Source organism: Triturus cristatus, chromosome 10, assembly GCF_964204655.1.
Source record: "Triturus cristatus chromosome 10, aTriCri1.1, whole genome shotgun sequence".
In the NCBI taxonomy this organism is placed as follows: Eukaryota; Metazoa; Chordata; class Amphibia; order Caudata; family Salamandridae; genus Triturus; species Triturus cristatus.
In genome coordinates this window covers 838,968,846-838,996,788 of record NC_140593.1, presented here as the reverse complement: position 1 = coordinate 838,996,788, position 27,943 = coordinate 838,968,846, and the positions used below count along the sequence as shown (strand labels likewise).

Below are 27,943 nucleotides of genomic sequence, written 5' to 3'. Positions count from 1 at the left end.
AACAGGAGGAATGATCGGAACCGGACTGTAGAGATGGTAGGACTCAAGCGGCGTCGGATGCGGCGTCGGTCGACGCCGCGCCGGCGCCGGGTCCGGATGAGGGCTAAACTGGGGTGTCGGCGTCAAAGGCGTCGGCGGCGCCGGTGGTTCAGGCGTCGGCGCCGGTGGAGGAGTGACTAGGTCAACCGGCGTCGACTGGGGCCCAGGCATGGGCCCCGCGGGGACCTGCGGCGTCGAGACCGGAGTCGTCGACGGCGCCGGGGCCGGAGCCGCCGGCACGCGAGGTCGCCCACTCGAGTCCGCGGGGCCCGAAGGCGCGCCAGCGGGCGTCGACGGCAGGGCCAGGCTCCTCATGGCCGAGAGGAAGGCACTGATCTCCGCCGGCGCCGCGTCAGCCCCAGGGACCGGAAGGTATGGGGGCGGACGCGGCACCTGCGGCTCCGCCGGAGCCGCGGGGGTGGAACCACCCTGACCCTCGGCCGAGTCGCGCGACCGGCGAGGGGAGTCCGAAGAGCGATGTCGCCTCTTGGACTTCTTTGAGCATTTGGACTTACCCGACGACTTGGAGCCGGACGATCGATGGCGTCGGCTAGGGCTCCGCGAGCGATCCTTGGACCTCCTCCTGGACCGGGATCGCGCACGACGCGGAGCCGAGTGGCGAAGCTCGAGAAGCTTGCGGGACCGCTCCCGCCTAGCCTTCGAAGTCAGGGCCTGACAGTCGTTGCACGACTCCGCGTCGTGGTCGGGGCCTAAGCAGTAGAGGCACCGGCGGTGGTGATCGGTCACCGACATCAGTCGATGACAATCCTCGCAAGCCTTGAACCCAGGCATCCTACCGGCACCAGATGTCGACAGACAAGGATCAAAAATGATCAAAAAAGATTTAGTCAAAAAAGACTAAAAGGGGTAGCTCTCCCGGATCTGCGCTTACTGGCGCGGAAAAAAGAAGAACTGACGTCAGCGCGCGAGGGCGGCGTCTAAGTACTCCGACGACGTCATCCCGGCGCACGACGCCGACGACGGACGCGGAGCCGCAGACGACGCCTAGCGACGCGCAAGGGGTATTGCTGACGAAAAATCTTCCGGATCCAGTCTGACGCCTGGGGATATTCTAAGGTGAGGAATCTAACTAACGTGTTTCTTTCAGATATAAGCCTATTAGGCCTACAGGAAAGAAAAAACCATAGAGTTTTCATGGATAGACAACTTGTCACCTTTATAACATATCACTGTCGTTATGTTCTAGGTCAAATCCAGCCAATCAGGCGTCCGCACCCTCTAGAACCCTCTCCCCAGAGACTCAGGCTCTCAGATTTTCGTAGCACAAGAGTGACATAAAGTCAAATACAAGGAAGAGCCTCTGAGGGGAGGTGGGTGGGTCGCATGTGAATCTATGAAAGACACCAATACTGGAGAACCACAGTTTACAGGTAAGTAACTTTTGTTCTTCTCCAGTATTGGGGTGTCTTTCATAGATTCACATGCTTGAATAAGAGTAGTGAGCAGTAGTAGCAGAATAATACAAGGTACAGAAGAAGCCAGATAGTAGTATAGACAGTGCAAAGATTATATGCATAAAATCGATGTCTATCTATATATATTAGATATATATATATATATATAAATATATCTATAACATCTTATACATAAATATATAAAGAAATAAAAGTACCTTGTATGCAGGAGGAGGGAAGCAACAGAGGCTCGCCTTATTTAAAAAGATTACGAAGGACTGCCTGTCCCACAGCTGTATCCGTGTTGTCTGCAGCATCCAGACAGTAGTGTCTCGTAAAGGTGTGTCTGCTGGACCATGTCGCCGCTTTACAGATGGCTTGAAGAGGAACTCCAGCAAACAGCGCAGTGGAAGAAGAAACCTTCCTTGTGGAGTGCGCTTTCACAGCAGCAGCGAGAGGTTTTCCTGCTTGTTGATGGCAAAAGGCAATAGCAGAGGATATCCAACGTGCTATAGATGGTTTGGTGACAGGATGACCTTGCCGCATGCGCCCGTAGGCGACAAAGAGTTGGTCAGTTTTTCGAATGGCAGCAGTTCTCTGAAGATAGAATTTGAGACATCTCTTGATATCTAAAGAATGAAGTGCCTTTTCTGCAAACGTCTGAGGATTAGGAAAAAATGTTTTCAAAACAACCAGCTGATTGAGGTGGAATTCAGATGGCACCTTCGGGATATAGGCCGGATTGGTGCGAAGCAGAACAGAGTCTTTAGTAAATTGAAGAAAAGGAGGGTTAATGGTAAAAGCTTGCAAGTCACTGACCCGGCGAGAGGATGTAAGCGCCAGGAGAAGAGAAGTCTTCCAGGTGACATGTTTGAGGCTGGCCTTATGTATAGGCTCGAAAGGCGATTTCATCAGCTGCGCCAATACCTTGTTTAGATGCCAAGGAGGAGGAGGCCGACATATCGGAGGAAACATACGAAACAGTCCCTTGAAGAATTGTTTCATTACTCTTGACGAGTAAAGGGAGTTCGAGCCATCTTGGCGGAATCGTGAGATCGCTGCTAAAAAGACCTTAAGGGTAGCATATGACAGGCCTGATTTTGCGAGGTGCAAAAAGAAAGGTAGTAGTTGTTCAGGCTTGGAATGGATAGGATGAATTGTGACATCACTGCACCAGGAACAAAAGAGTTTCCATTTGAGTTTGTAAGTTTTTACAGTCGAGGGAGCTCTAGCTTTTGCTAATACTTCTCTGCATTCCACAGGGATGTCCATATTCACAAATTCAAAGTACTCAGGTTCCAAGCTGCTAAGTGTAGAGACGCAGGATCGGGATGGCAAATTTGACCGTGTTCCATGGTCAAGAGATTCGGAAGAGGACGAAGCATGATTGGGTCGCACTGAGACAGAAGCAGCAGCTCCGTGAACCATATTTGTCGAGGCCATCGGGGGGCTATTAAGATGAGCCGACAGGGTTCTCTCCTCATTTTCCATAGGACCTTGGGGACTAGAGGTATCAGTGGAAAGGCGTAAGCATAAATTTTGGACCAGTTCATCAAAAAGGCATTCCCGCATGACTTTGGTTGGGGAAGCCAACTTGCGTAGAACTGGCATTTCCGGTTCAGGTAGGTTGCGAAGAGATCCAGATTCGGGGGACCCCATAGCTGGAATATGCGATCCAGAATGGGTTGGTGTAATTCCCATTCGTGATTGGTCGTGGAGGATCTGCTTAGGGAATCCGCGAGTATGTTTGACGCTCCCGGAACATGGACTGCAGTGAGGGCGATGTGGTGTTGAATCGCCCAATTCCAAATCCTTTGGGTCTGAAGGGACAACAGAACGGACCGCGTGCCTCCTTGTTTGTTGATATAATGCATGCACGTTGTGTTGTCCGTTCTGATCAATACCGTGCTTCCATAAATGATGCTTCGGAAAGCTTTCAGAGCCAGAAAGATGGCCAGTAATTCTAACAGGTTAATGTGTCTTGTCTTTTGATGAACAGACCACCTGCCTTTGACAGTAAGACCCTGCAGGTGAGCGCCCCAACCTTCGAGAGAGGCGTCGGTGGTGAGGGTGAATTGTGGAGAGTCCGCCAGAAAAGGACGCCCGAGGAGACATGTTCTTCGTGAGTCCACCATAGAAGAGCCTTTCTGAGGCGAGGAGTAACTCTGACTAGGTCGTTGAAATTGCCGGAGACCTGAGCCCATTGCTTGTCCAGTTCTTCTTGGACAGGTCTCATCTTCAGGCGGCAGTGAGGGACTAGAGGAATGCAGGAGGACAACATCCCTAGGAATGACTTCAACTGTCGGACAGAAACGAACTCTTTTAGATGGATAGAGGCCGCTAGATTGCGAAGACGTTGTCGTCGTTCGTGCGACACAAAAGCTTTCCCTAGAGTTGTATCCAGAATGGCTCCCAAGAACAGTCTGTTTTGAGCTGGGTGCAACTGAGATTTTTCCAAGTTCAGCGTGAGGCCCAGAGATTGGAACAGGGAGCTGCACACCCGGGTATGTGTTGACGCTAGTTCGAAGGACTTTGCCTTCAGAAGGCAGTCGTCTAGGTAGGGAAAGATTTGGACTCCCTGAAGGCGAAGGTAAGCTGCCACCGGTGCAAGGACTTTTGTGAACACACGGGGAGCCGAACGAAGGCCGAACGGCAGGACTTTGAATTGAAAATCCCGTCCGGCCACCCTGAATCGGAGGAACTTTCTGTGTCTTGGCAAGATGGGAAGATGAAAGTAAGCATCTTGAAGATCTAGGGTTGTCATGAAATCTCCGTGAGAGAGAAGAGGAAGGACCTCTTGTAGGGACAACATGCGAAAAGTTTGTGTCTTGATAAATTTGTTCAGGGCTCTCAAATCCAAAATGGGACGCCATTCTCCCGACTTCTTCTGAATAAGGAAAAACCTTGAGTAGAACCCCCTGCCCTTCTGTAGTTTTGGCACCACTTCGATCGCGCCCTTTCTCAATAAGATGTTTAGCTGAATCAAGAGCTCCTTCAAATGTGCAGGAGGGGGACCTCTTGGTGGAGTATTTGGAGGAATCTTTATGAATTCCAAAGCGTGTCCCCTGCGCACAAGATCGAGAACCCATCGATCTGTGGTGATTTGCGACCATTTGCAGAAGAAGCGGGAGATTCGACCTCCAAGTTTTGGAGGAGTCCGTGAGTGAGGGTAAGGAGAGTCATTGTTTCTTTGAGGAATCCTTTCCTCTGTAGGAAGATTTGCCTCTGAATTGCCTGTAATTGGAGGAATTTTGCTGCCGATACGATTGTTGGTTCTGCGAGGAGTAGCGGCCTTGTCCTTGCCTGTACTGGTTGGAATTGCCTCGAAAGGAAGAAGAGGAACCACGACCTCTTGCGCCTCGAAATGGCTGTTTTTTGAATTGTAAAGACCCTAGAGCACGAGCTGTGTCAGTGTCCTTTTTGATTGCTTGAAGGGCATCATCTATATGTTGGCCGAAAAGGGATTCGCCGTCGTAAGGCATGTCCAGGATCTTCGTTTGCACCTCTTGACGAAAGGACGTGGCCCGTAACCAGCCCTGACGCCGGAGGACTGCAGCGCCCGCCAAAAGACGGAAGCCAGAAGAGGACACATCGATGGCGCAATCTATAATCTCCGAAGAAATTCTCTCTCCCTCTTGGAGAATCTTCAAAGCCTCTGGTCTGGATGATTCGGGAATAAGATTGATCAAAGATGAAATGTCCGACCACATTTGGCGATCGTAGCGGCCTAAGATCGCCAAAGAATTGGCGGCGCGTACCGTTGCCGCCGCCATAGTGGAAATTTTTTTCCCTATACCATCCAGTCTGCGACCTTCGCGATCTGGAGGTGCCGACACAGGCGATGAAGGATTTCTGGATCGGCGTTGGGCTGCCTGAGTGATGATAGAATCAGGCTTCGTTTGCGAAGTCAAACAGGCAGGAGAATTTGGAGGAGCCTTGTATTTCTTGTCGATCCTAGGAAGGATGGCTGGAATCGAGTTAGGGGTTTGCATTATTTTAAGGCCCTCTTGCCATATGAAATCAATGATTGGAATGCAGCGGACCTGCTTTTGAGGTTGGTCCTTAAAGTCATATAAAAAACAATCTTCCTCTCTAGTCGTCATAGGGAGGTGAAATCTTGTAGCTGCTCTCTCCATGAGCAAATGGAAACCACCAATGTCAACTGGGGGAGAATCCAAAGAAGCGGGATCAGCGGGAGAAGGTGTTTGGATCTGATAGTTGTCCCAGTCAGAAAGGAGGGAAGCATCGTCCAGCTCACCCTCCTCCTTGTCAGCGTCATCATCCTGGTCCTCGACAACATCCTCAAGCGTGAAAAGAGGAACCCCAAGAGATTGTTCACGAGTCACTGGCGTCGGTGTGACTACTGGTTCCGTATGAAACACAGATTGTTGAGGTGTTTGTGGTGTTGGAGTGGTATGCCCAGACCGTGGAAAACGGCGATTATAATCATCAAGCATATACTGCAAATTGGAAATCAGGCTTAAAGGCAATTGTGCCATGGAAGGTTGCGGAACCGGATGCGTGTCATAAGAGGAGAGATCCTCTTGTCGCAAATCCTCCTCATCATCATCATCAGTGTCCTGACATTTAATCAAGAGCTCGGAAGGACTGCGAGCAGGCCGAAATCTGTCATCCTCATATTCATCATTGTCAGATGAAAACAGCAGCTCAGGAGGTTGCACAGGTGGTTTGAGTGGCATGAGGGTCTCCAGAGACGATTGTCGACGTGTGAGTAGAGAGGTTGATGTGTCCAATGGTATTAGCCAGATTTGGAGCTGTAGCCGTCGTTGCCGGTGCTGAAATTCGCCGTTGGGCTACCGCCGACGACGAAGCCACCGCCGACGACAAAGCCACCGCCGACGACGAAGCCACCGTCGACGACGAAGCCACCGTCGACGACGAAGCCACCGTCGACGACGAAGCCACCGTCGACGACGAAGCCACCGTCGACGACGAAGCCACCGTCGACGACGAAGCCGCTCTCGACGACGAAGCCGCTCTCGACGACGAAGCCGCTCTCGACGACGAAGCACCCTTCGACGACGGAGCACTCGTCGACGATGTCTGCTTTTTCTTATGCTTGATACTCGTCGACGACGAAGTTAAAGGCAAGGTCGACGAGATGGGTCTCACCTTCACAGATACCAGCGTCGACGGTGAAGACGCCGACGACATGATCATTGCCGTCTTCAGAGACATAGATGCCGAGGTCGTCGATGTAGGTGCGACGACGGCAGCTCTCGTCGACGGAGGAAGGCTAGATGAACTCGTCGACGAGAGAGGCAGTTTTTGAGGTAAAAACTGCGCAGCTGGAGTCTTAGACGCCTGAGAATCAGATCTCGGGGGCGTCAGGGAAACAGAGAGACTCCTGTGGGGGGAAATCATCCCTCTTGAAGTTGAAGGTTCTCCATGCTGTTTCTTCGCCATTTTTGGACGAGGAGAAACCTTTTGAGAGTCAGAAGACCTCTTGAAAGAGGGAGCAGTTTGGATAGAAGACACACTCTCCACATCAGAAACAGGATTTTCTGAAGTCTTCAGCTTCTGTAGCCACAGAAGGAGACGCCCCTCTCTGTCCTTCAAAGTTTTCTGTGAGAAGGTTCTACAAATTTTACAGTCCTTAACCAAATGTTCAGGATACAAACAATAAATACATTTTTTGTGAGGATCTTCAGAATGAAGTCTCAGTTTACCACAGCTCCCACAAGGTCTGAAGAGGGATTTCTTGGTTGAAGACATCCTAGACTCAATCTCTGTGAAAAATGAGATGAAAAAACTGAGCAAGCTCAGGGAGACTCCCTTCACACGACGTGCGGTAGAAAATCTGAGAGCCTGAGTCTCTGGGCAGAGGGTTCTAGAGGGTGCGGACGCCTGATTGGCTGGATTTGACCTACAACATAACGACAGTGATATGTTATAAAGGTGACAAGTTGTCTATCCATGAAAACTCTATGGTTTTTTCTTTCCTGTAGGCCTAATAGGCTTATGTTATTACTACATTGCTTTGTTATGTACCGTGGGACTCCCACTTCGACGACGGGGAATATTCAAGCATGTGAATCTATGAAAGACACCCCAATACTGGAGACCCTGAGGTCCTTCCGGCGAAGACTGCGGGCGCGGCGACGCCAATGAGCCGTCTTTGGAAGACGCCGGGGAAAACTGCACAACGCGGCGGCCCGTCTCCGGAGAAGACAAGACCAACAAGCGCCAAACCACTGAGGAAGAGGGAGCGTCCGAACACGACTCAACGACCCGACGCCGTAGAGTCCACGACCGGTGTCAGAACAAAGTCGACCTGCGCCGAAGGGGACGCCGGAACGACCTCCGCCACAACTCGCGGCACAGGAGACCGGAGCTGGGGCGGCCAGGGAACGGCGCCCAAAAGGCGTTGAGTCGACCACCAACAAGGCAGCCGCCTGCGAGGAGGGACGAGGGGGGCCCGGGGACACGCTCCGGACCCTAGCCGGCCCCTGCGGAGCCGCCAGGGCCGACAGCCGCCGGCACCTGAGCAGCGTCACCGTGGCCTCTGACAAGGCCGCCGCCTGCCCAGAGGACCGAGGGGGACTCGAGGACACGCCCCGAGTCCCGGCAACCTCCCGCAACGCCACAGGGACCCCTGCGGGGTTTGCGGCGGGGCAGAGGCACCCGGGTCCTGAAGGAGGGAACCCCACATCCTCCAAACCTGGATCCGAACCAGTCGGCGCCGGCAACGCCGCAGGAGCCCCCGCACGTGGTAAGGGACCCGCAGACGTCCCAGGAAGTGAAGGAGGAGATGGAAGATCCAAACAGGCCTGCAAGGCTGCCGCATAGGCCTCCATCTGGGCTCTGGTCGCCCCCGCGCCGGGGAACGGCGGATAGGATGCCGACGTGCGGGGCTGCACAACCCGCGGAGAACCCACCCCCCCAACAGGCCGGAGACCGGGCCTCGGGGACAAACTGCGACACTTACCAACAGGTGAGCGACGCCCTTGCGGCCTGGGAGAGGGACGATGTCGGAGATGAAGGCGGCGGTTCTTGAAGCCTTCCGTGGGGGGCGGACGCAGCTAAGACGCCGACCTGGACATGCATGCCGACAGGAGCTTCATCCGGCGCTCCCGCCGGGACTTCGGCTTCATCTGCTGACAAGCCTCACAATATGTGGAGTCGTGGTGCTTCCCCAAAGACCACATACAGATGGGGTGAGGGTCCGTCGCGGACATTTGGCGTGCACAAGACGAGCACGTTTTACAGCCCAAAGGCATTCGCACACTGTACCCAAGAAAAACAAGAAAAGAAGGCCAGGACACAATCCGGGTCCGCGTTGCACGCGGAAAAGAAGGAAACTGACGTCAGCGCGCCGGGGTGGGGTTTATGTGACCTCGCTGACGTCACGCCCGCGGAGGACATCAGGTGGAGTCGTGAAGTGCCGCCCCCCGGCGCGCAGAGATGCTGGGCAAGAAAGTTTTCCGGGTCCAGTCTCATGGCTAGGGATAATTCTACATTAAGGAATCTGCGGCTAGTAGTCTCTATCAGATATGATCTATTTGGCTGTGTCTTGTCCATCCTGGATGGTTTAAGCCAGGTAGGCTCAAAATTCCTCAGGAACTGTAGGCAAGATCTTGCCAACCATGTCACATTAAGCATGGAAATATCGCTGAAACAAACAGCTGGCACTGACTGACCAGAGAGCTAATCTGGCAGAGGAAAACATCTGTTACCCAAATGTTTGGATTAGTTTTAATTCTTTATCCAAGTGAACTTATAAGGAATGAATTGAGGTTCACCCTGATACTTACAGCATCAACCACCAAAATTACTGTTGTAAGATGGTGCCTTATAAAGTCACGATCGCCCAGGGCGCACCTGCGGCACTTGGCATTCTGCATGTTCAGCACTGGACAGGAACAAGATTTAGACCAGGTGCCCATTTGAGCTCCAGTCAGGGCTTCCGTCAATACATTAATTAGTTCATATTTTCATAGTTTCCAGTTTTAAATCCAATACCTTCGCTGCCAGTCTCATCACCATGGCAAAAGATGATGTTCCAGAAGAAAAAGAAAACTCAGTGGTCAAGAAAGCGTAGAACCAACTGGCCTCCTGGAAGTCCATGAACAAATTCTCATCATAGTGTGATGGAAAATAATCCTCATCATCTTCACCGTCATCTCCAAACAGTGACTGACTCTATACAGAGTCAGAGTCGAAAAGTTGTGGGAGCGCTAGGGTGCTGCTCTGAGGAAAGGGCGTGGCTCTGACTTCAGGAAGTGACCTCAGTCGGGCAGAGCCTAATGTGACTCAGAGTTGGAAAGGACTACTGGGACAGGATCTTCCTTCGGCGCTGCCAGTGCGAACTTCAATGTCAACGGGACGGGTGTGGATTTTGGTGCTGGACATCGGCTCTGACATCGGAGCAGAACCCAGGGCAGGTTCAGGAGACACAGAAAGCTCCAGGGTTGGACTGGTTGGCAGTAACCTAAATGAAGGCCTCTGTGAATCCATGGGGCCAGAAGGCGCGTCAGAGGGACACGGAAGAGTGCCACAGATCACAACATGTGATGCCTCGTATTGTCCTGAAAACTCTGGATGGATTAGGATTAGTGGAAAATCTGCCTCCTCAGTGGGGGATGAGAAGCGAGCTTGAGTGGCACCCCAACGTTCATGTTACTTTTCAGGCTGACAGTGGTGGGACTTGGACGAATTCTACTTTGCATTCTTGTGCTTCCACTTCGATTTACTAGACGATTTGGACCGCAAAAACGACTGGTCATTGGAACGACCTTGAACGGGTCCATGCCCTCGCCTTTAAGCAGGACATCCTTCTCTCGGTGTTTGACAACATAAAGCTTCGCTTACCGTTCCCGGATCACCACTGGATTTATAAGAGCACACTCCTTGCAGAACTTTGTGTCCCAAACTGAAACATCAGAAGCACACATCGTGGAAGGGCTGTCAAAAGACATTTGTTTGTGGCAATCCTGTTTTAGGAGAGGGACGTATTTCCCTTGTACACTGGAAAGTAGTAGTAGTTTCAGGATGAAAAAGTCAACTGACTAGGAAAAAAAAGTTGGGAGCAAGTTCCTGATCAGAGTACAAAGGCACTGAAAATAATTAACAGACGTTGAAGTGCAAAGGTGGAGCATATATGCAACTCCATCATCACTTCTAGGGCAGAATGAGGCCAACATGCAGGAAAAGCAGCCTTCTGGCATGAGAAAACACTACAATTTTAACCTTTCAGATTCAGTTGGTCATCTGTGGATAGTCTAAGGGTGAGGAATATGCAGTAGGAAGTATCAAGCAGAAAAATACTTTATATGACTTGCGAGTTAGGACTTAAAATAGGTTGGAAAATGCAGTATGAACTTTTAAGTTGCTTTTTTAATTTGTGTAAAAAATATATAAACTAAAAATCTTACTGAAGGCAGCATTTGAAAAATCTAAAGGCACTGGAGAAGAGAAAATCAACTTACTTTTTGCACAGTATTTGTTTTCTTTCCGCGTTCTTCCAGATTTCTTCAAGCAGTTATCACAGATAAAGCTACAACAGAATATGAACAATCACAACAAAGGTACTTATAGCTGCAGCATGCATGCACTGTAATTGTTTTGAGGACTGACAAATGCATTTCTTGCAAGGTTGTTGGAAACACAAATCCTTCCTCCTGTGAGGTCAGTGCATGAGTGTATTGTAACTTGTTAAATCTGCTTTTACTAATTTGCATCATCTCAAAACTTTATTCCAATTAAAAATGCATTGGTGTAGTGTTACTGTGAAAAAACGGATTTCTTGTATTTTTACATAGAAACTAATTAAAAAAAAATAGCTAACATCAACACAACTTAAACACATTTCAATTGGTGCATGAAACATAGGTAATTATATCAATTAATTATTTAACTTAAGCCCTTGACCCATAACTTTTAGCCTTAGCCATATAACTAAAATGCCATACTTGTAGCCATATGCAACATACTCTCAATCCTTTACCTCAAAACCAATCCACTTAATCATAGCTAACTCCATACCCTTAACCTCCATGCCCAGGACTCTAAAACAAACCACAACTTAAGCTCTATAACCTACAGCCATAGCTCTTAACTTCTAGCCTTATACCCTTAACTCCATACACTCAACCTCTTTACCATCATTTCCAAACCATTACCCTATACCTGTAATCAAATCAACCTTAATCCATGTGTCCCAACACAGAAGACTTTATACTGTAAACCCCTTAACACCTACCTCTTAACTCTATACCGAAGCCCTTAAATCTACAATGTCAAACCTAATCCCATAATGATAACCCCTAACCCTTAAACCCTACAACCTAAAACACGGTCATTCCTTTGGGTAGTGTTCCTTTTACTTATTTTTCTCACTAATGACTAGAAAGTATCATTTCCAAGTTGTGAGGTGATAAACTTAACATTTTATTCCAGTGATAAAATGTACTCAACTTTGATGGGAGGCATTTGTCGGAACCTATCGGATCAATCTCAACTGACATTCTATATTTTACTCAGAAAAGGAAGGGGGGGGGGGGGGGGGACTATAAACACATACTGCCATGGAGGTACAGCAAGGCTAGCATATTCTATAACAGAATATACAGCAAAACTGCACCCATTGATAATTGAAATAGAAAATTGCAACTATTGGCTCAATCTAACAAAGCTGGACCATAAACACTGTCCCTTTAATGAGATAAGTATGTGGGTCAAGATGATTTAGACTGTCTTTTGATAGGGGAAGTTGGAAAAGAAATACAAATGCATACTTAAAGTTTATTAAAGGTGAATATCTTGATGTTTGTGTTCATATGGTCATAGACCTGGAAATAGCGGTTACTTTCAAAATCTAGGTAATCTGGAAAATATGAAATTCTTAACATGGTTCTTAGTTCAGACTGATGATGGTTAAAGAGATTTCAGGTATAAGAGAATGGATCTTACTTTACAGAGTGAAGAAAAGTACGATGAAGTAGTGACCTTTGTATAAAAGAATCTTAAATTAGATGTTTAAATACAGGTTATGAGAAGCAAGAAAATACAATTAAAGGGCTGCAATTCAAACACTATAAAAAAGCTAGTGCAGGCATTTGTTAAAGATGAAAAGACAGAAATTAGGAAAAAGAGGGGTTGCAGCACTTCAAAAATATGTTCTTACCCTGAAGGCCATATAATTTCATAATGAAGCACACATATTTGGTGCATCTTCCGACCGCACTCCTTGCAATCGACAAAACTAAAGAAAAGAGGAAAAGAGCATAGTTATCATAATAAAAGAAACTCAAAATCACACAATGAATAAAGAAATGCATTTGTCTAAATAATGAAACAATGTGTAGAACATACAATAAATATTCATTATCAGTCAAAGTGTTTGGATGCACGATAATCAAAATCATAAAAAGTGCCCAAAAAGTTAACTAATGTAGAAACTGGCAATCACAGTTTCAATCTTTAGCTAGATATCGCTCATGTGTCACTGCCATTTGTGAATTGCAGCACTTTTTAAATAATAAATCAGGGGTGCACCCTCAGTGGCACAGGGGCCGCCGGGTGCAGAGGTTAAAGGTAGTGCCGGGTGCCCAATGCAAGTCAATGAAGATAGGGGGTACTCATCAGAGCACCGGTTGCAGACAAAGACCAGCGATTTCAGGGCAAGGTCCCTCGGTTCAAAGAACACCACAAAGGGGGCCACAAGCTGGCACCAAGAGCTCACCTCCAGCGGCACACAGGTGGCTAGGTGCAGGGTGCAAACAGGCGTCAGACTCCCAAAGGAAGTCAATGAGGATCTTCGGTTGAGGAAAAAGGCTGAAGGCTCGGACCAGAAGACTTACTGAAGGGAACCAACAACTGGAGAGGTAAGTTGGATAGTTGCTGAGTACCCAAGGTCTGGGCGTTGAGGGTGCAGGGGTGTCTTTCGGCATCACGTTTTTCACCGGATCCTGTCGCGGTCAGGTGGACCCTTCGAGATGAGGTTACAGGCATCGTGGGGTAGCTCTGGGGAGGTCGTCCAACGCTGGAACCCAGGTCAGGAATGCTGGGAAGACGTCACTGATTCATTGGGCCATCTGGGCTGCATCAGAAGCTCTAGCAGGTCCTCGAGCTAGATGTTGCACGGTCATGCTCAACATGACTTTAAAAGAATGCAGTGGCAGTCAATGACAAATATCCAGGCTTGAATGGCAAGCAGCACACCACAGATCGAACCGCACTGGTTCAGTGGAGCCCTTTGTTAAAGCCAGAGGTAACACATACTAGCGTAAGACAATTAGCAACAGTGGATAGCACATAACAGAGCATAAACTGCCTGGCCAACAGCAAGCCTCAGCAACAACAATCAGCCAGGCCTGAAAACATGCCCCACTCCCCCCACCCAGAAACTCAACACCAATGAAGTAATCCCTTAAGAACATCTGACCTACTAATACAAGCAAGAGAAACAAGTCAAACCTCTGCACCATATGCCATTGAACACCACAAAAAGGAGTTGCCTATGGCAACTCCCACTAGAACTAAGACACGATCACCAAGAAAGTGGGGCGGCTGGGTCGGTGAAAACCTGGTCATTAACTCCAGAAAGAATATTCTCCGTCTCCATATCACATGGTTGCAGATGCGCTACAGAGATTTAATTGAAGGCAGTTGAATCTCAGCAGAAGGGCAGTGGAGCAATTTCTGGGACTACCCCAAAGACTTGACACACTCCTTCAGCACCTGGGAACGTGTTAAGGCTTTGATATGTTCAACAGAAACGTTTCCTATCAAACCAACACCTTGAATAACCGTCAGCCTGCCTGTGCAGCTTCCATGGTTTACTCACAGCAAAAGTTAGCAAACTAAGTTAGGAAGGATTGCAGTTTCTAATTAAAAAAGGAAACCCATTCAAATCAAGGCTTCGGGCCCAATGAAGATCAACCTCAAAATCTTACCCACAGGCATTTTGAAAGACATGATAGAATCCACTGAGGTTCTGAAAAAGAAAAAGAAAAAAATGCTTCTCTGATGTTATCAACAGCCTCCCACATTTCCTTGACGCCATAATTGAATGATCAGAAAATCTGGAAGAGCAAGCAGACTGCCAGGGACTCTGTGGTTGACATCATGCGGCACAAGAAGAGAGAGAACCAGATTCAGCCCTAATTGCCCCTTTGACTTCAACCCATGAAACCAACACCACCTGGAAGACTGGATAAAGGCACTGCAAAGACAACAGCCAGGGTACATCAGCCTGGATGGTAAAAAGCTGTACAAGGCATTATGTGGCAGAGTGGAACATGTCATGGCCAGGATGGAGCCAGCCAGCTGTCTGAAACTGACCAGTGCCAGGACAAAAATCACCAGAGGGGAGGTAAACGACAGAGTGAGAACTCCTTAGGGCCCGAAGACACACCGGAAGAGGCCAGAGTCAAGCCAGTAAAGCCTGGGTGAATGTTGCAACATGTGAAAGATCAGCATTAGGTGCCTGAAAAGCCAGGAGCGAATCGGCCCCCGAAAAAAGCTGGGCATCAAAGCACAGCCTTGCCCAACTGAGCAGAAGCAGAGTGTGAACATGATGCGGGGACTGAAATAAGGGACGATAAGAGGAACAACTTGCAGCATGATCAACGTAAAGAGGCGAAGAGAGGGCAACTTTAAACAAAGATAAGGGTACTCAAATCTATCTTTAGAGCTGGATCCAGACCATCAGAGAAATACTGCAGCTAGACTGGTCTACACAGTCGATTGCAAGAAACACCTTCGATACCCAGAATCGGCTGAGATGAAGGCCAGAACTCAAAATGGTCTATGGTGGCTCAGAACTCAGATTCACTCAGGGCAAAGACATCAGAACTTTAAGAGACTGGAAGGAGTTCGAACAACCAGAGGAAAATGCTACTTACCCAGTATGCATCTGTTCTTGGCATATAGACCTGTAGAGTCAAATGCTTTTGCATAGATCACCATCTAGTGTTGGGTCCGGATGTTTGCACTTTGTTTTTGTTCTAAGAAGTCTTTCAAGTCACGAGGTAGGTGACTCCTCCTTTCGCTGATAGTGCGCATGGGCATCGACTCCATCCTTAGAATGTTTTGCCGTAAAGGGTGATGATGGAGTTAGTAAGAGTAATAAAGCGAGATGTCCATGTATATTCTATCCAAGTAAGTTGTTAGTGCAACAGGTAAAGGTACCCGGGGAGGCGGTGGGTGCATACGACTCTACAGCTCTATATGCCAAGAACAGATTCATAGTGGATAAGTAGCATTTTCCATTCTAGGCAAATGAGCTGTAGATCATATGCGTATGCATAGACTACATAGCAGTTATCTCCCAAAGTGGTGGCTAACCTGCAGCTATTGCAGTGGTCTGAACTAGTGTACATAAAACTGCCTGACCCACACTAGCTTGCTGTCTGGCTAACACAATAGTGTTTTGTGAATGTGTGTGGTGTAGACCATGTTGCAGCTTTGCATATGTCATCATTGGGTTTAAATTCCATAGAAGCCCCCAGTTTGCATGTAGAATGCGCTCTAGGGGTAAATGTTAATGTGCGTTTAGCTTTAGTGTAGCATATTTGAATGCACTTAACTATCCACCTTGCAATACCCGATTTTGATATTGGATTGCCTTTATTTGGTGGAGCAAAAGCAACACAAAGTTGCTTGGTTTTCCTGAAGGGTTTTGTTCTTTCTATGTAGTGTAGTAAAGCTCTTTTGACATCTAAGGTGTGAAGAGCACGTGCTGCCACTGAATCTGGTTGAGGGAAGAATACAGGTAGCTCAACAGATTGGTTGATATGAAAGGCAGAAATGACTTGAGGTAAGAATTTGGGGTTAGTTCTTAGAACCACTTTGTTTTGGTGTATTTGGAAAAATAGCTCTTCTATGGTTAGTGCCTGAAGCTCACCCACTCTTCTCAGAGATGTAATAGCTATGAGGAATGCTACCTTCCAAGTGAGAAATTGTAGTTCACATGTGTGCAATGGCTCAAAAGGTGGACCATGAGTCTTGTAAGAAGTATGTTGAGATTCCACACTGGAGCAGGTGGAAGTCTGGGGGGAATGACTCTTTCGAGTCCTTCCATAAATGCTTTAATACCAGGCACTCGAAAGAGACAAATGCTGTCTGTTTTGTAGATATGCAGCTATTGCAGCAAGAGGTAAGCATATGGATGTGCACACTAAATTGGAACGCTGTAGATGTCATAGATAGTAAATGATGTTTTGGATAGAAGCATATAGCGGATTGATTTGATTGTTACAGTAAATGACAAACTGCTTCCACTTTGCTGCATAGCATGCTCTTGTAGTAGGGGACCTAACCTCTTTGATAATATTAATGCAGTCTGGCGGAAGATTAAGATAGCCAAACTCTAGGATTTCAGGTGCCAGATCGCAAGGTTGAGATGACTGGGACATGGATGCCTTATCTCTCCATAGTTCTGAGTGAGAATATTGGGAGTAAGGTGTAGTTTTTGGTGAGGAACTACTGATAGCTCCAATAGGGATGTGAACCAAGGTTGATGGGCCCATGTGGGAGAAACTAGGATTATTGTCATGGACTGCTGTCTGAGTTTCCGAACCACTAATGGAATGAGTGGGAGAGGCGGAAAAGCGTGAGCAAATATCCCTGACCAATTCATCCATAGTGCATTGCCTTTGCACAATGGGTGCGGATACCTGGACACAAAGTTTAGGTATTTTGCGTTTAGGTGAGTGGCAAACAGGTCTATCTCTGCGAAGCCCCACATTTGGAAGAATGGGAGGAAAACTTGAGGGTGGCGTTCCCATTCGTGGATCTACTGTCGTTGACGACTGAGCAGATCTGCAATTTGGCTGTTTACTCCTGAAAGGTGTTCTACAAGAAGATATATTTTTTGAGGTATGACCTATTTCCAGATGCTCAGGGCTAGCTGTGAGAGCTGGAGAGAGTGTCCCCCCTGTTTTTGTATGTAGTACACTGCTGTCATGTTGTCTGTGCGAATTAGGACAGCTTTGCCTACTATAAGAAGTTGAAAAGCTTTCAATGCTAGAAAACTTGCTAGCAGTTCTAGATGGTTTATGTGGAGTTGTTTTTGTTGCAGAGTCTAGATGCCCTGAATGGTATGTTTTTGAAGACGAGCTCCCCAACCTGTGAGCGATGCGTCTGCTGTTAGCACTATCTGTGGAACCGGGTTGACGAATGGCCACCCCTTGGAAAGGTTTTGAATGTTCCACCACTGCTGAGAGCAATGGGTGCGGCCATCCACCAACACTAGATCTGATAAATGACCTTGAGCCTCGTTCCACTGACTAGCTAAGCATTCCTGTAGGGGACACATTTGGAGTCTTCCGTAAGGAACGAATAAAATGCAAGATGCTATCATTCCGAGCAATTGCATGAATACTCGAGCTGGTAATGAGTGTTGAGGCTGAAACTGCGATATTTAGAGTCTGCATGTAGCGAATCCTTACTGGGTTTGGATACGCTAGAGCTTTCTGAGTGTCCATAGTGGCTCCTAGATACACTTGTGTGTTGAATGGTTGGAGATGAAACTTGGTGAAGTTTACAGTGAACCCAAGGCCGTGTAGCAGTTGGACTGTTTTTCGAGTGTGGCGTAGGCAATTCTGTTGCAAGCTGGCTTTTATTAGCCAGTCGCCCAGGTATGGGAAGAAGTGAATGTGTTGTCTTCTTAGATGAGCCGCGACTACTGCCAGACACTTGGTGAAAACTCTGGGTGTTGTAGTTACTCCAAATGCGAGAACTTTGAATTGATAATGTTGTCCGTCCACCACAAAACTGAGATATTTCCGGTGAACAAGGTGAATGGGTATATGGAAATAGGCGTCCTTTAGGTCCAGAGTGGACAGAAAGTCGTCTTGCTGAAGGGGTGGGAGCACCTGTTGGAGTGTGACCATGCGAAAGTGGTCCGACTGAATGTACAGATTTAGTTCTCCGAGGTCTAGTATAGGCCTGAGAGAGCGATCCTTTTTGGGAATTGAAAAATACAGGGAGTATACTCAGTTTCCCTGGTATTGTATTGGGACTGGCTCTATAGTATGTTTTTCCAAGAGAGAGAGAACCTCTTGTTTTAGGAGGGTAGATGTTCTGGTGACAATGCATCTGATCTTGGAAGAATATTTGGGGGAGTGTCTATAAGCTCCAGGCAGTAACCATATTGGATTATTTGTAGTACCCACTTGTCTGAGGTGATTGAATTCTAGACAGGTAGGAATTGGGAGAGACGTCCACCGACAGGGGTGGAATGATTGGGGGATAGCGGACGGAAGTCACTGTTTGCGGGGGGAAGTGCATGTGGAGTTTCCTCTGCTTCTTCCCTTACCATTGCTTCATCTTTTTTTATCCTCATTCGCCATTAGATAAACTCAGAGCAATTCAGATTTCTCCACGGTCCCACACTTGATTAGCACCGACTGGAGAGTTCTGTATCTGAATGGATGCACTTTACACAGAACCTCCCTTTCTCATATGCGGTATGTTCTGTTCTTCTCTTTGGACAACTCGCAGAACAACCAGAGAGGTGAAGTAACTCAGTGGAGAGGCATAATCATTGGACTATTTTCCTCCTGCTGATCAAAAGTGCTTAGCCATTCCTCACATGATGACCAGAAATCTTTTTTCTTGCCCTTCTTTTTTAGTAAGGCTGTATCAAGCTTCATCATATATCTAATAGAAATTAACCACTCTAAAAAAGTCAGAGATATATTTTTAACCCAAAATTTACATATTTCTCTGTGCGAGTAAAATTAAATAAAAAATGACTTGTTTTCCTCCAGGGTCATTAACTCATAATACGGTGACAGCCCGAAAAATACCAAAGTTGTGCTCACCTGAATATCAGACCCAAAGATGGCTTCCATATCTCAACTTACAGAGATCCAAAAGTGGTGTAACATTGAACAAGTTAAAAACATATGAATGTCATCCGCTTTAACCTGGAGACATTTTGGACATTCTGGAGTGGTACCCTTCGTGAATTTGGATAGCTTTAGAGGAGACCAGTACACCCTGTGGAGACAAAAGATGTGATTTCTCCTTAGGTTTGCAGCTTCTGGATGGGCGCCAGGCAAGCCCTCTCCCCACACCTCCAATGGAAGTTTAAATTCGCCCACAGCAGGTCTATCAAGAGCCAATATAGGGTCGCCACCTCTTTCTTTTTCGCGATTTGTTTCCTCAGCATCTTCTCCAGGTCGTTGGACAGGCCAACTGTTGTACCGATCGCATGATACCAGCTCTTGATTTGCCAATACTTAAATTTGGATATCTCATGAGTAAACACAGAAGTTCCCAAGAATGCAAAGAACCCTCTGGTGCCAGTTGTTCCCAGCGTAGAATCCCAGCTGTTTTCAAAGGGGTTACCAGAGAGTCTTTAGTCCATTCGGGGGAACACGGGGCATCCCAAATGGGCGCGAATGCGCTATGATAACTGATTTTCAATAACTTTCTAACCTTGAACCATGTAGAAGCTAGGCCTTTTAAGATCGTTAAGCGAAAGCCCCGGCCCCCATTCTTTAGGTCTCTTAACATCTCCATGAACATTAAACCAATGTCTGAGCTATCTGATTCACGCATAAGCATTTTTCTGGCCCTCATTAAGAATATCCATGCGTACAAAATTAAGTTTGGCAGGCACAGCCCTCCCCTGTTTTTCCTTCTGCGTAGTTTCTTCCAAGATATCCTAATACCTATAGAGGCCCATATGAAACTATTTATGCTTGCCTGGAGCTTTTTCAATCCCTCTTCTCTAAATGCCAGGGGGATTTTTTGAAAGAAAAAAATTAATTTAGGTAGAACCATAATTTTTACTAAATTAACTCTACCTATTAAGGTTAGAGGTAGATATGCCCAACTCAATAGAGAATCATGAATTTCTTTACAGATTTTATTAAAATTCGTATTTGTAATGTCTTCAATATTTTGCGTGATCATTATGCCCAGATATTTTATCACTTTTTTTGTTAAACGTACATTTGTGTCTAGGTTCCAGGCCATGCACTCTGTCTTTGATTCTTATAGTCAAGGTTGAGCAGAGATATAGGTTGATGTGAATTACAAGATGAGGGAGACTTTGAGGGCTTAAGGATCAAGGCTACTGTAGCTTCATTCCAGGATTGAGGAATATTTCCGCCTTTTTCAAAAATATGGGAAAATAACTTCTCCATAACGGGAATAAGAACTTCCATTAGCACCTTATATAATTCCGCCGGGAGGCCATCCAGTCCTGCAGCTTTTCCTGGTTTTCCTGCTTCTAATGTTTTCTTGATCTCACTCCTTGTTATCAAACTATTCAGATTATGAGATTCATTCTCCGAGATTTTGTTCGGGAGAGCTTTCAACCAGGTGCTAATTGCAGCCTCCAGGACTATTAAGTCGTCTCGATATACCTCTTTAAAATGTTTTTGGAAGGCCTCTTCAATTTCTGTAGGACTTTTAACCAAAGTCCCAGAGTTACCACACTTCTTTGACAGTCCCTCTTGAAATATCTTGTTTAGTCTTACATGCCAGCAGCTTTTCACATCCCTCCCTATACTCGAAGTGAGCTAGCTTACTAGCTTGCCACCTCTTCTTTAACCTAGAATCGATCACTCCATTTAGATCCGATTTCAGAGACTGGAGGATTACTGGAACATCCTTATCCGACATATCACTTCCCTGAGTAATAAGGTTTTGTTCTGCCTTTTGAATTTTGTGCTCTATCTCTTCCACTTTTGCCCTATATTTTTTTTGTCTAGCAATTTGGAGTGACGTTACATATCCTCTCAAAAAAGCTTTCTACGTGTCCCACATGCATTCTATTGGGGCAGTGTCCATATTGGTTACAAAAAAAGCATTTGTCTCTACAATTAGGTTCTCAATTACGTCTTCCTCCAAAATAATAGCACGATCTAGGGTCCACCTCCTTTGGGTCAGCTTTGCTGGCACCTTGAAAGATATTGTTACTGCTGAATGATCTGAGAGATGTCCCCCCCCAGATGTTTTATGTCTCGCGTCCAACTTTTTAAATCCAGACTCACTAAGAAGAGATCTAACCTGGATTTATGGCCGTATTTCTTGTTGTGAAAAGTGTACCCTCTCCTGTTCCCCATTTTGTCTCTCCAGACATCGAACCAAGCTAGCTGCTTCATAGCGTTCTTAATCATAGATCTCATGTTACAATACCGGATTGCTCTACTTTTTTAATGATCTATCCATGACAGAGAGCAAATCCCTAAAAGGAGCTGGATCTATATTAGGGTCGTAGTGTCCTGCAATCATAAATTTGTAAGCAAGACACTTAATTTTAGCTATGGCCCATCTCCCCATCTTATCCACTTTACTGTATTCTAGAGAGATAGCTGGGTTACTTTTAAGGATTATAGCTACGCCCTTAGTTAAACTCTGTTGTGTAGTACAGACCACATCTTGAATCCAGTTCCTGGACTTACATAATTGTTTTAACTCTGTTAGTGTGTCTCCTGGAGTACAAGAATTTGTTCCGGAGCATTTCTCAAAATATTGAAAAATCTTCTCCATCCTGTGCCTTACTCTTAAACCATTCAGATTCCATGACAGTACCCTTAAAAGAATATTATGTTCCTCTATTTGCTGGACCATCTCTCTATTTGCAAAGCAAAAAGATTTTCTGTTTTAAGAACCTTACTTAGGCGGCTTGGACATATTTTTTTTTTCCCAATTCACCTCACCCTGTGCTACCCATCCTTTCCCTCCCCTTTCTCCCTCATGATCCCTCCCCCTGAGACCCCCCTCTTTCCTATTCTATGGCCCTACCCTGGCATTTGAGGCCCTCCCCCCGTGAGTCAGGCGTTTTAACGGAAAGTAGTTATGCATGATCCTGGGATAATTTATACAATAAATCCATACATCTAATGATCTTTATATGTACCATGTTCTGGTTCTAACCTTTAGTGTATATATAGCTGGGGGGGGGAACTAAGTGCTAAGTAAATTTTCTATTTAGGTTCTCACCCAGTCTGTACCCCCTGAGATAGACTGCAGGACATTTTCAGCTTCCACAACCCGCCTAAATGACTGCATTTTATTTTTTTACATCACTTTTAGCGTGGCGGGAAATTAAAGCTGTGCTGTTGCTCCCTGGTTTCTAAAGGGTTCTAATACCTTCCCCAGCACCTACTGTCCGGATACTGTTATAGATGAAACATCATATCTAATTTGGAAGACTATACCTTCAGCAGTTAATGAATTCATCTTCAGAGCTTTGTTTAAGATTTCATCCTTCCGATTATGTTAAAAAATAAACCAGAATCTTCCTGGGTCTGACTTTATTTGAGTTCAATCTGAAAGGGTCCCTATGTACCCTCTGAATATCGGCCATGAGAGCTTGCTCTGAGGTTTCGATTTGGCTAGCATGTTTAATTACTTTAACCACAACCTGTTTAATATTGCTCCCCTCGGCCGCGTCAGGAATTTGAAGCAGGCAATGTTATTCCTCCTTTGGGAATTTTCAAGCGATTCCAGCTTATCTTAAAGACCCATTTCCCTTTCCTTCAATAACGTTATGTCACTTGCCTTTTCTTCTGACCGAGAAAATAGCTCCGTGACAGGAAGTTCAAGAGCCGAGGTCCTGGCTGTTAATGAGTCTAATTTGTCTTCTATTTTCTCGCAGGACTATTTAATCTCTGCTTGATTTTTCTCTGAGACTACAAATCTGTCTCCAACTTCTTTTGTAAGCGTTTGCAAGAGTTCTGAAATTGATCGAGGAAGGGTCAGATCTGGCGCTAACCCTCTTAGAGTTGCTACTGACTAAGCAAATCTCGCCAGGTTGATCCGCTTGGCTTTCACTTAGCGAAACAGAGTTGGGTTGTTTTGCCATATCTGGCACATTGTCTCCTCCTTCTGCCATTACCGATTCTCTAATCTCTCCTTCTAGTGCATCCGGCTCACCCGCGAGTGGTTGGAGCCTATTTGGACTTAATATGCCTTCTACGAGTACTAAGGTTTCAGATCCCCTCATAGGACTGTCGGCTGTAATACACCCTAATGGTTTTAGTATTAAGATGCTGGGTGCAACCTTGAAATAACTCCTCAGTGAGGGTGTAAGTTTTGGATTATGTTGTTTCAGGGAGGAGCTTTTGACTACTATCGAAAGTTTGCAAAGTTACATTCTGCGAATTAAAACTTGCACTTCTCCATGTGTATCTGGATACCACCCCCCCCCCCACCCCTGTGGTTCTGTTGCGTTTTTTGACCTCCCCAGTCCTACAGATGCCCACCGGTTCATCTACCACGATTAAACTTACTTTATATCTTACTCCTGCCCTGGAGTTGACAATTGTTTTCTCCACCTCATCCTCCTCCAACCCCTGGAGGACTTCTTGTGGTTCCTCCAACACAGGAGCAGCAACGTCTGTGCTGCCCCTGCCTCTCCCGCCCTGGATGGGATGGGGAGCCTCGGAGCGGCTTTCCTTCTGCGTCCCAACTCGCGGGCTGCACGAGACCACAACTGCGTCTCGTGGGGGTGCCAGGGCTGCCACTCCGCGGCTGCCGCCTCAGTTACTCCAACCGTTCGCGCCACTCTGCCGCACCGAAGAAACCAAAATCAAGAAACCAAAATCAAGAACCCGAAACCGGACCCAAAACCGGGCCCCCAAATTGAATCAGGCAGACTCCGGGAGCTAAACTCCCAGTGCGGCGCCCCGCGTACCGTTACCGGCTTCTGTAATCGCCGGTAAGCGCTTTAACTTCTGTAACCACCGGTGTTGGGCATCAAAGGTTTCGGCTCCAAGCCTTTCGGTGTAGAAGGTGGAATATTGGACTTGTGTTTCGGCGCCAAAGGTGTTGGTTTGGCATCGGAGTGGGGCCGGCCCGAGCTGTGTTTCGGAGCCGGGCCCGAGGGTGGGGCGGTGGAAACTTTTTGTCAGTGTCGACCTTGGCCCAAGGGCAGAGGAGGGACCGGAGTGTTTGTTTTATGTTGAGGGGGCAAAGGGGTATCTTAACTCACAGTAGACTAACCCGGAGAAACCTGTTCCTCTTCCATGTCGGAGTCGGACTCGGAGACTGAGATCTTGATGGTCAGTTTCGGAATCTTCATTGAAGATGTCCGGTGCGGAGCCGCTGTGGTGTTGCATCTTGTGGTGTTGAGCTCGATGGTCATGAAGTGTCTTTTTTGATTGAAACGATCGACACGCGTCGCAGTCATTCTCATTGTGTTTCGGGGATAAGCAGAGGTTGCACACTTCGTGCAAGTCGGTACATGGAAACATAGCACGACACCCGGGACAGAACTTGAAGGGAGTCCGTTTCATCGCTACTAGCGCGGTCGGCGCAGGTAGGCTCGACGGCCTGCCAAGAGTTTACCGATCAAAGGTTTTCCAAGGTGAGACTATGCGCGTCGAATGTGGAACCACGATTGATAATACCGTTGAGGGTAGTGGATTGCGCATCGAAGGGATCCAAAAACGGTACTGAACCGGAGCGCAGCAATACACATCCAAACCCAATGGGGGATGGATGGAGTCGATGCCCATGCACACTATCACCGAAAGGAGTCACCACCTACCTCGTGACTGGAAAGACTCCTTTGAACAAAAACAAAGCGCAAACATCCAGACCCAACACTAGTCGGCGATCTATGCATAAGAATATGATCTACAGCTCATATGCCTCGAACACAGGATTTACAGCATTGCAAAAAAACGTGAGTCAAGAAGAAAACTTCACTGCACATCTGATCTGCATCAAAGGGAGAGGAAAAAAGGAACAGACATCCAAGGGCAGGGTGGTGTAATACTCTGGCTCCTTAACATCACACCCAGGAGGTGTCAATCAAACTTGGAGCCATTGTGCCACCTGTCAACACGTGAGAGCCAATGCAAAACTTCAAGACTCAGATTAGGCTATAGAGGAGATTCAAGGGGTGAGGAATATGAAGGCAGACATGCATCAGAAATACTACTCTTGGCTGAGGTTCCCTGAACGGTAAGCAACCTTTAATATCTGCGGCTATCTCCGAAAAGCTATCTTGAGTTCCGAAGGACGAGAACAAGGTCATCGTATGAATCTTCCACCTGACATCAATGCCTTGCTCTTGCTGGATTAGCTGCTTGCAGAGACAGCAAAATGTAATCATCAGATTACCAGATTACAATCGCACTGAGAGAAGTTTGTACAGCAGAACTGCGCAGGAATGTTATTTCATAAAAGACAGAGAAAATGGATGCATGGACCAGAAGATTCTGTGTCATTCATGAGAATGAGACACTATCAAAAGGTGGAAACAGACAAGCCCTTGTTGATTCCTGAGAAGATTCATAAATGAACCATTGATTGAGATACAAGAGGTTCCCGGATCCTAATATATGCCACACAAGGAACTTCATAGCAATTTCTGGGGTGGATTTAAGCCAGTGACTGAAAAATTGAAGGTGCTTGCAATCTACTGCCATCATAAATTCTTCTTGCAGGAAGGGGAATATCTCACCGTGCAAAAGAACTAATCCTGCATGTAACTGCGAAGTTGTCCGATCCAAAAATTAGATTCCTCTACCTCCTGTTTTTTGAACAATAAGAAATAGGAGTAGAAGCACTTGCTTCTCTGGCACTTCAGGGTAAGCTTTGCGATTCCCTTCAGCAGCATTGCTGAAATTTCCTATGTAGCTCCTCACACTTCATTAGTAAGTAGTACCTCAGATGGTTTTTGGAAAACTTTAGGATATGAAACTGATGCACTCTATCCAATGCCCACTGGTCTGTATTTGTATTCGGACATAATGAACTAGTTACTTACCTTCGGTAACGATGCATCTGTAAGAGACATATTAGTTATGGATTTCTTACCTTAGAATTACCCCAGGCGTCGGACTGGGTTCAGAGAATTCTTTTTTCGCCAATGAATAACAAATTTGAATGCAAAGAACGACCCATCGAGAGATGGTTAGGTTTTGCACAGCCCGACCTTTCTTGGCGCCCACATCGCCATCAAAGAGCTGATCATCCACCTGGAATGGTTTTGTGCCAACCAGATAAAATGAGAGCGCATGTTTTGGATCCAGTGGGGGCGGGAACAAGATGGGCAAAGTGATGGTCTGTCCTTTGGGGAAAGAGGTAACCACTTTGGGAAGAAAAGAAGATCGAGATCGAAGGACAACCTTGTCTGGATGAACAGCAAGGAAAGGAGGCTTAGAAGAAAGAGCCTGAAGCTCACTCACCCTGTGTGCAGAAGTGATGGAAACCAGAAAAGCAGCCTTTAAGGTCAAAGAGTCTGAGAGGACAATTATGTAGCGGCTTGAAGGGAGCGCACCTTGAAGGGAGCGCACATAAGATAAGTCAGAACAAGGTTCAAGTTCCACTGGGGCCCTTAAAATAACGATTTACAATAGGAGACTTGAAAAGAGAAGGTGGATCAGGAAGGCGAAGAAATGCCAAAATGGCCGAAAGATAGCGCTTGTGGGTGGCCGGAGTAGAGCTCTGCTGGGCCAAAGAAAGCAGGAAGAGGAGAACCTCAGAAAGGGGGGCAGAAAGGGGATCCACAGCCTTTGCTGCGCACCATGCCACTAATGTGTTCCATCTACAGGCGTATACTGTTTTAGTCGAGGGACGCATGGCTGAGAAGATAACATTACAGACTTCAGGAGGAATGTCGAAGGCTATCAACTGTCCCCACTCAATCTCCACGCAAGGAGGTGGAGGTTGGACAGGTTTGGGTGGAGGACCGTCCCCATGCTGCTGCGACAGAAGATCCTCCTGAAGGGGCAAACTGATCGGAGTATCGATGGCCATGTTCAAGAGCTCCGGATACCAGACTCTTCGAGCCTCAAGAATTACTTCGACCCGGTCATGCTTGATCTTCTTCAGCACTCTGGGCAGAAGTGCTATTGGCGGAAAGGCGTATAGAAGACTGCAACTCCACTTGCAACGAAAAGTGTCACCTAGCGAGTGCCACCAAGGAAATTCCAACGTGCAGAACTGATGACATTGTGCATTCACTTCGGTGGCGAATAGAGCTAACCAAGGCTCTCCCCACTGCTGAAAGAGACCTTACACCACCTACGAGTGAAGACACCATTCATGATTCATCAAGCACCGGTGGCTGAGTTCATCCGCCCTGGCATTCAGGGAACCCGACAGGTATTGAACCACCAGGGACATGCCCTGATGATCCAGTCACTTCCAGAGATAGAGGGCGTCCTGACCGAGGGTCCACAACCCCATTCCGCCCTGTTTGTTCCAGTACCACATGGCGGAAGTGTTGTCTGTGAACACCTGCACTACTCTTCCTTTGACAGAAGGTAGGAATGCCTTCAGTGCTAGATGAATCGCCCAGAGCTCCAGAAGGTTGATGTGGAGCCCGGACTCCGACGGAGACCAGGGGCTTCTGATCTCCACCTCTCCCATGTGGCTGCCACATCCCATGAGTGACGCATCTGTCACCACTGAAAACTGGTTGGGGAAGGGAGATGGGTCTTCCATTGACCCAATCCGAGTTTGTGAGCCACCACTGTAACTGATTAGCAGTCCCGACGAAATCTGGACGACATCGGACAGATTCCCCTGATGCTGCGGCGACTGGA

General features: G+C 47.0%; 1 protein-coding gene across 2 annotated transcripts in view; it reads right to left on the bottom strand.

The window, feature by feature from the left end:
• CREBBP (CREB binding lysine acetyltransferase) overlaps positions 1-27,943 on the bottom strand; it is a 1,382,831-nt gene that overhangs the window by 328,722 nt on the left and 1,026,166 nt on the right. For both annotated transcript variants that reach the window (XM_085628465.1, XM_085628466.1), the window contains 2 exons: positions 12,601-12,678; positions 10,904-10,971 (listed from right to left, as the gene is read on the bottom strand). In XM_085628465.1, the coding sequence (XP_085484591.1) occupies positions 10,904-10,971; positions 12,601-12,678 (146 nt within the window). The remainder of the gene's footprint in view (positions 1-10,903; positions 10,972-12,600; positions 12,679-27,943) is intronic.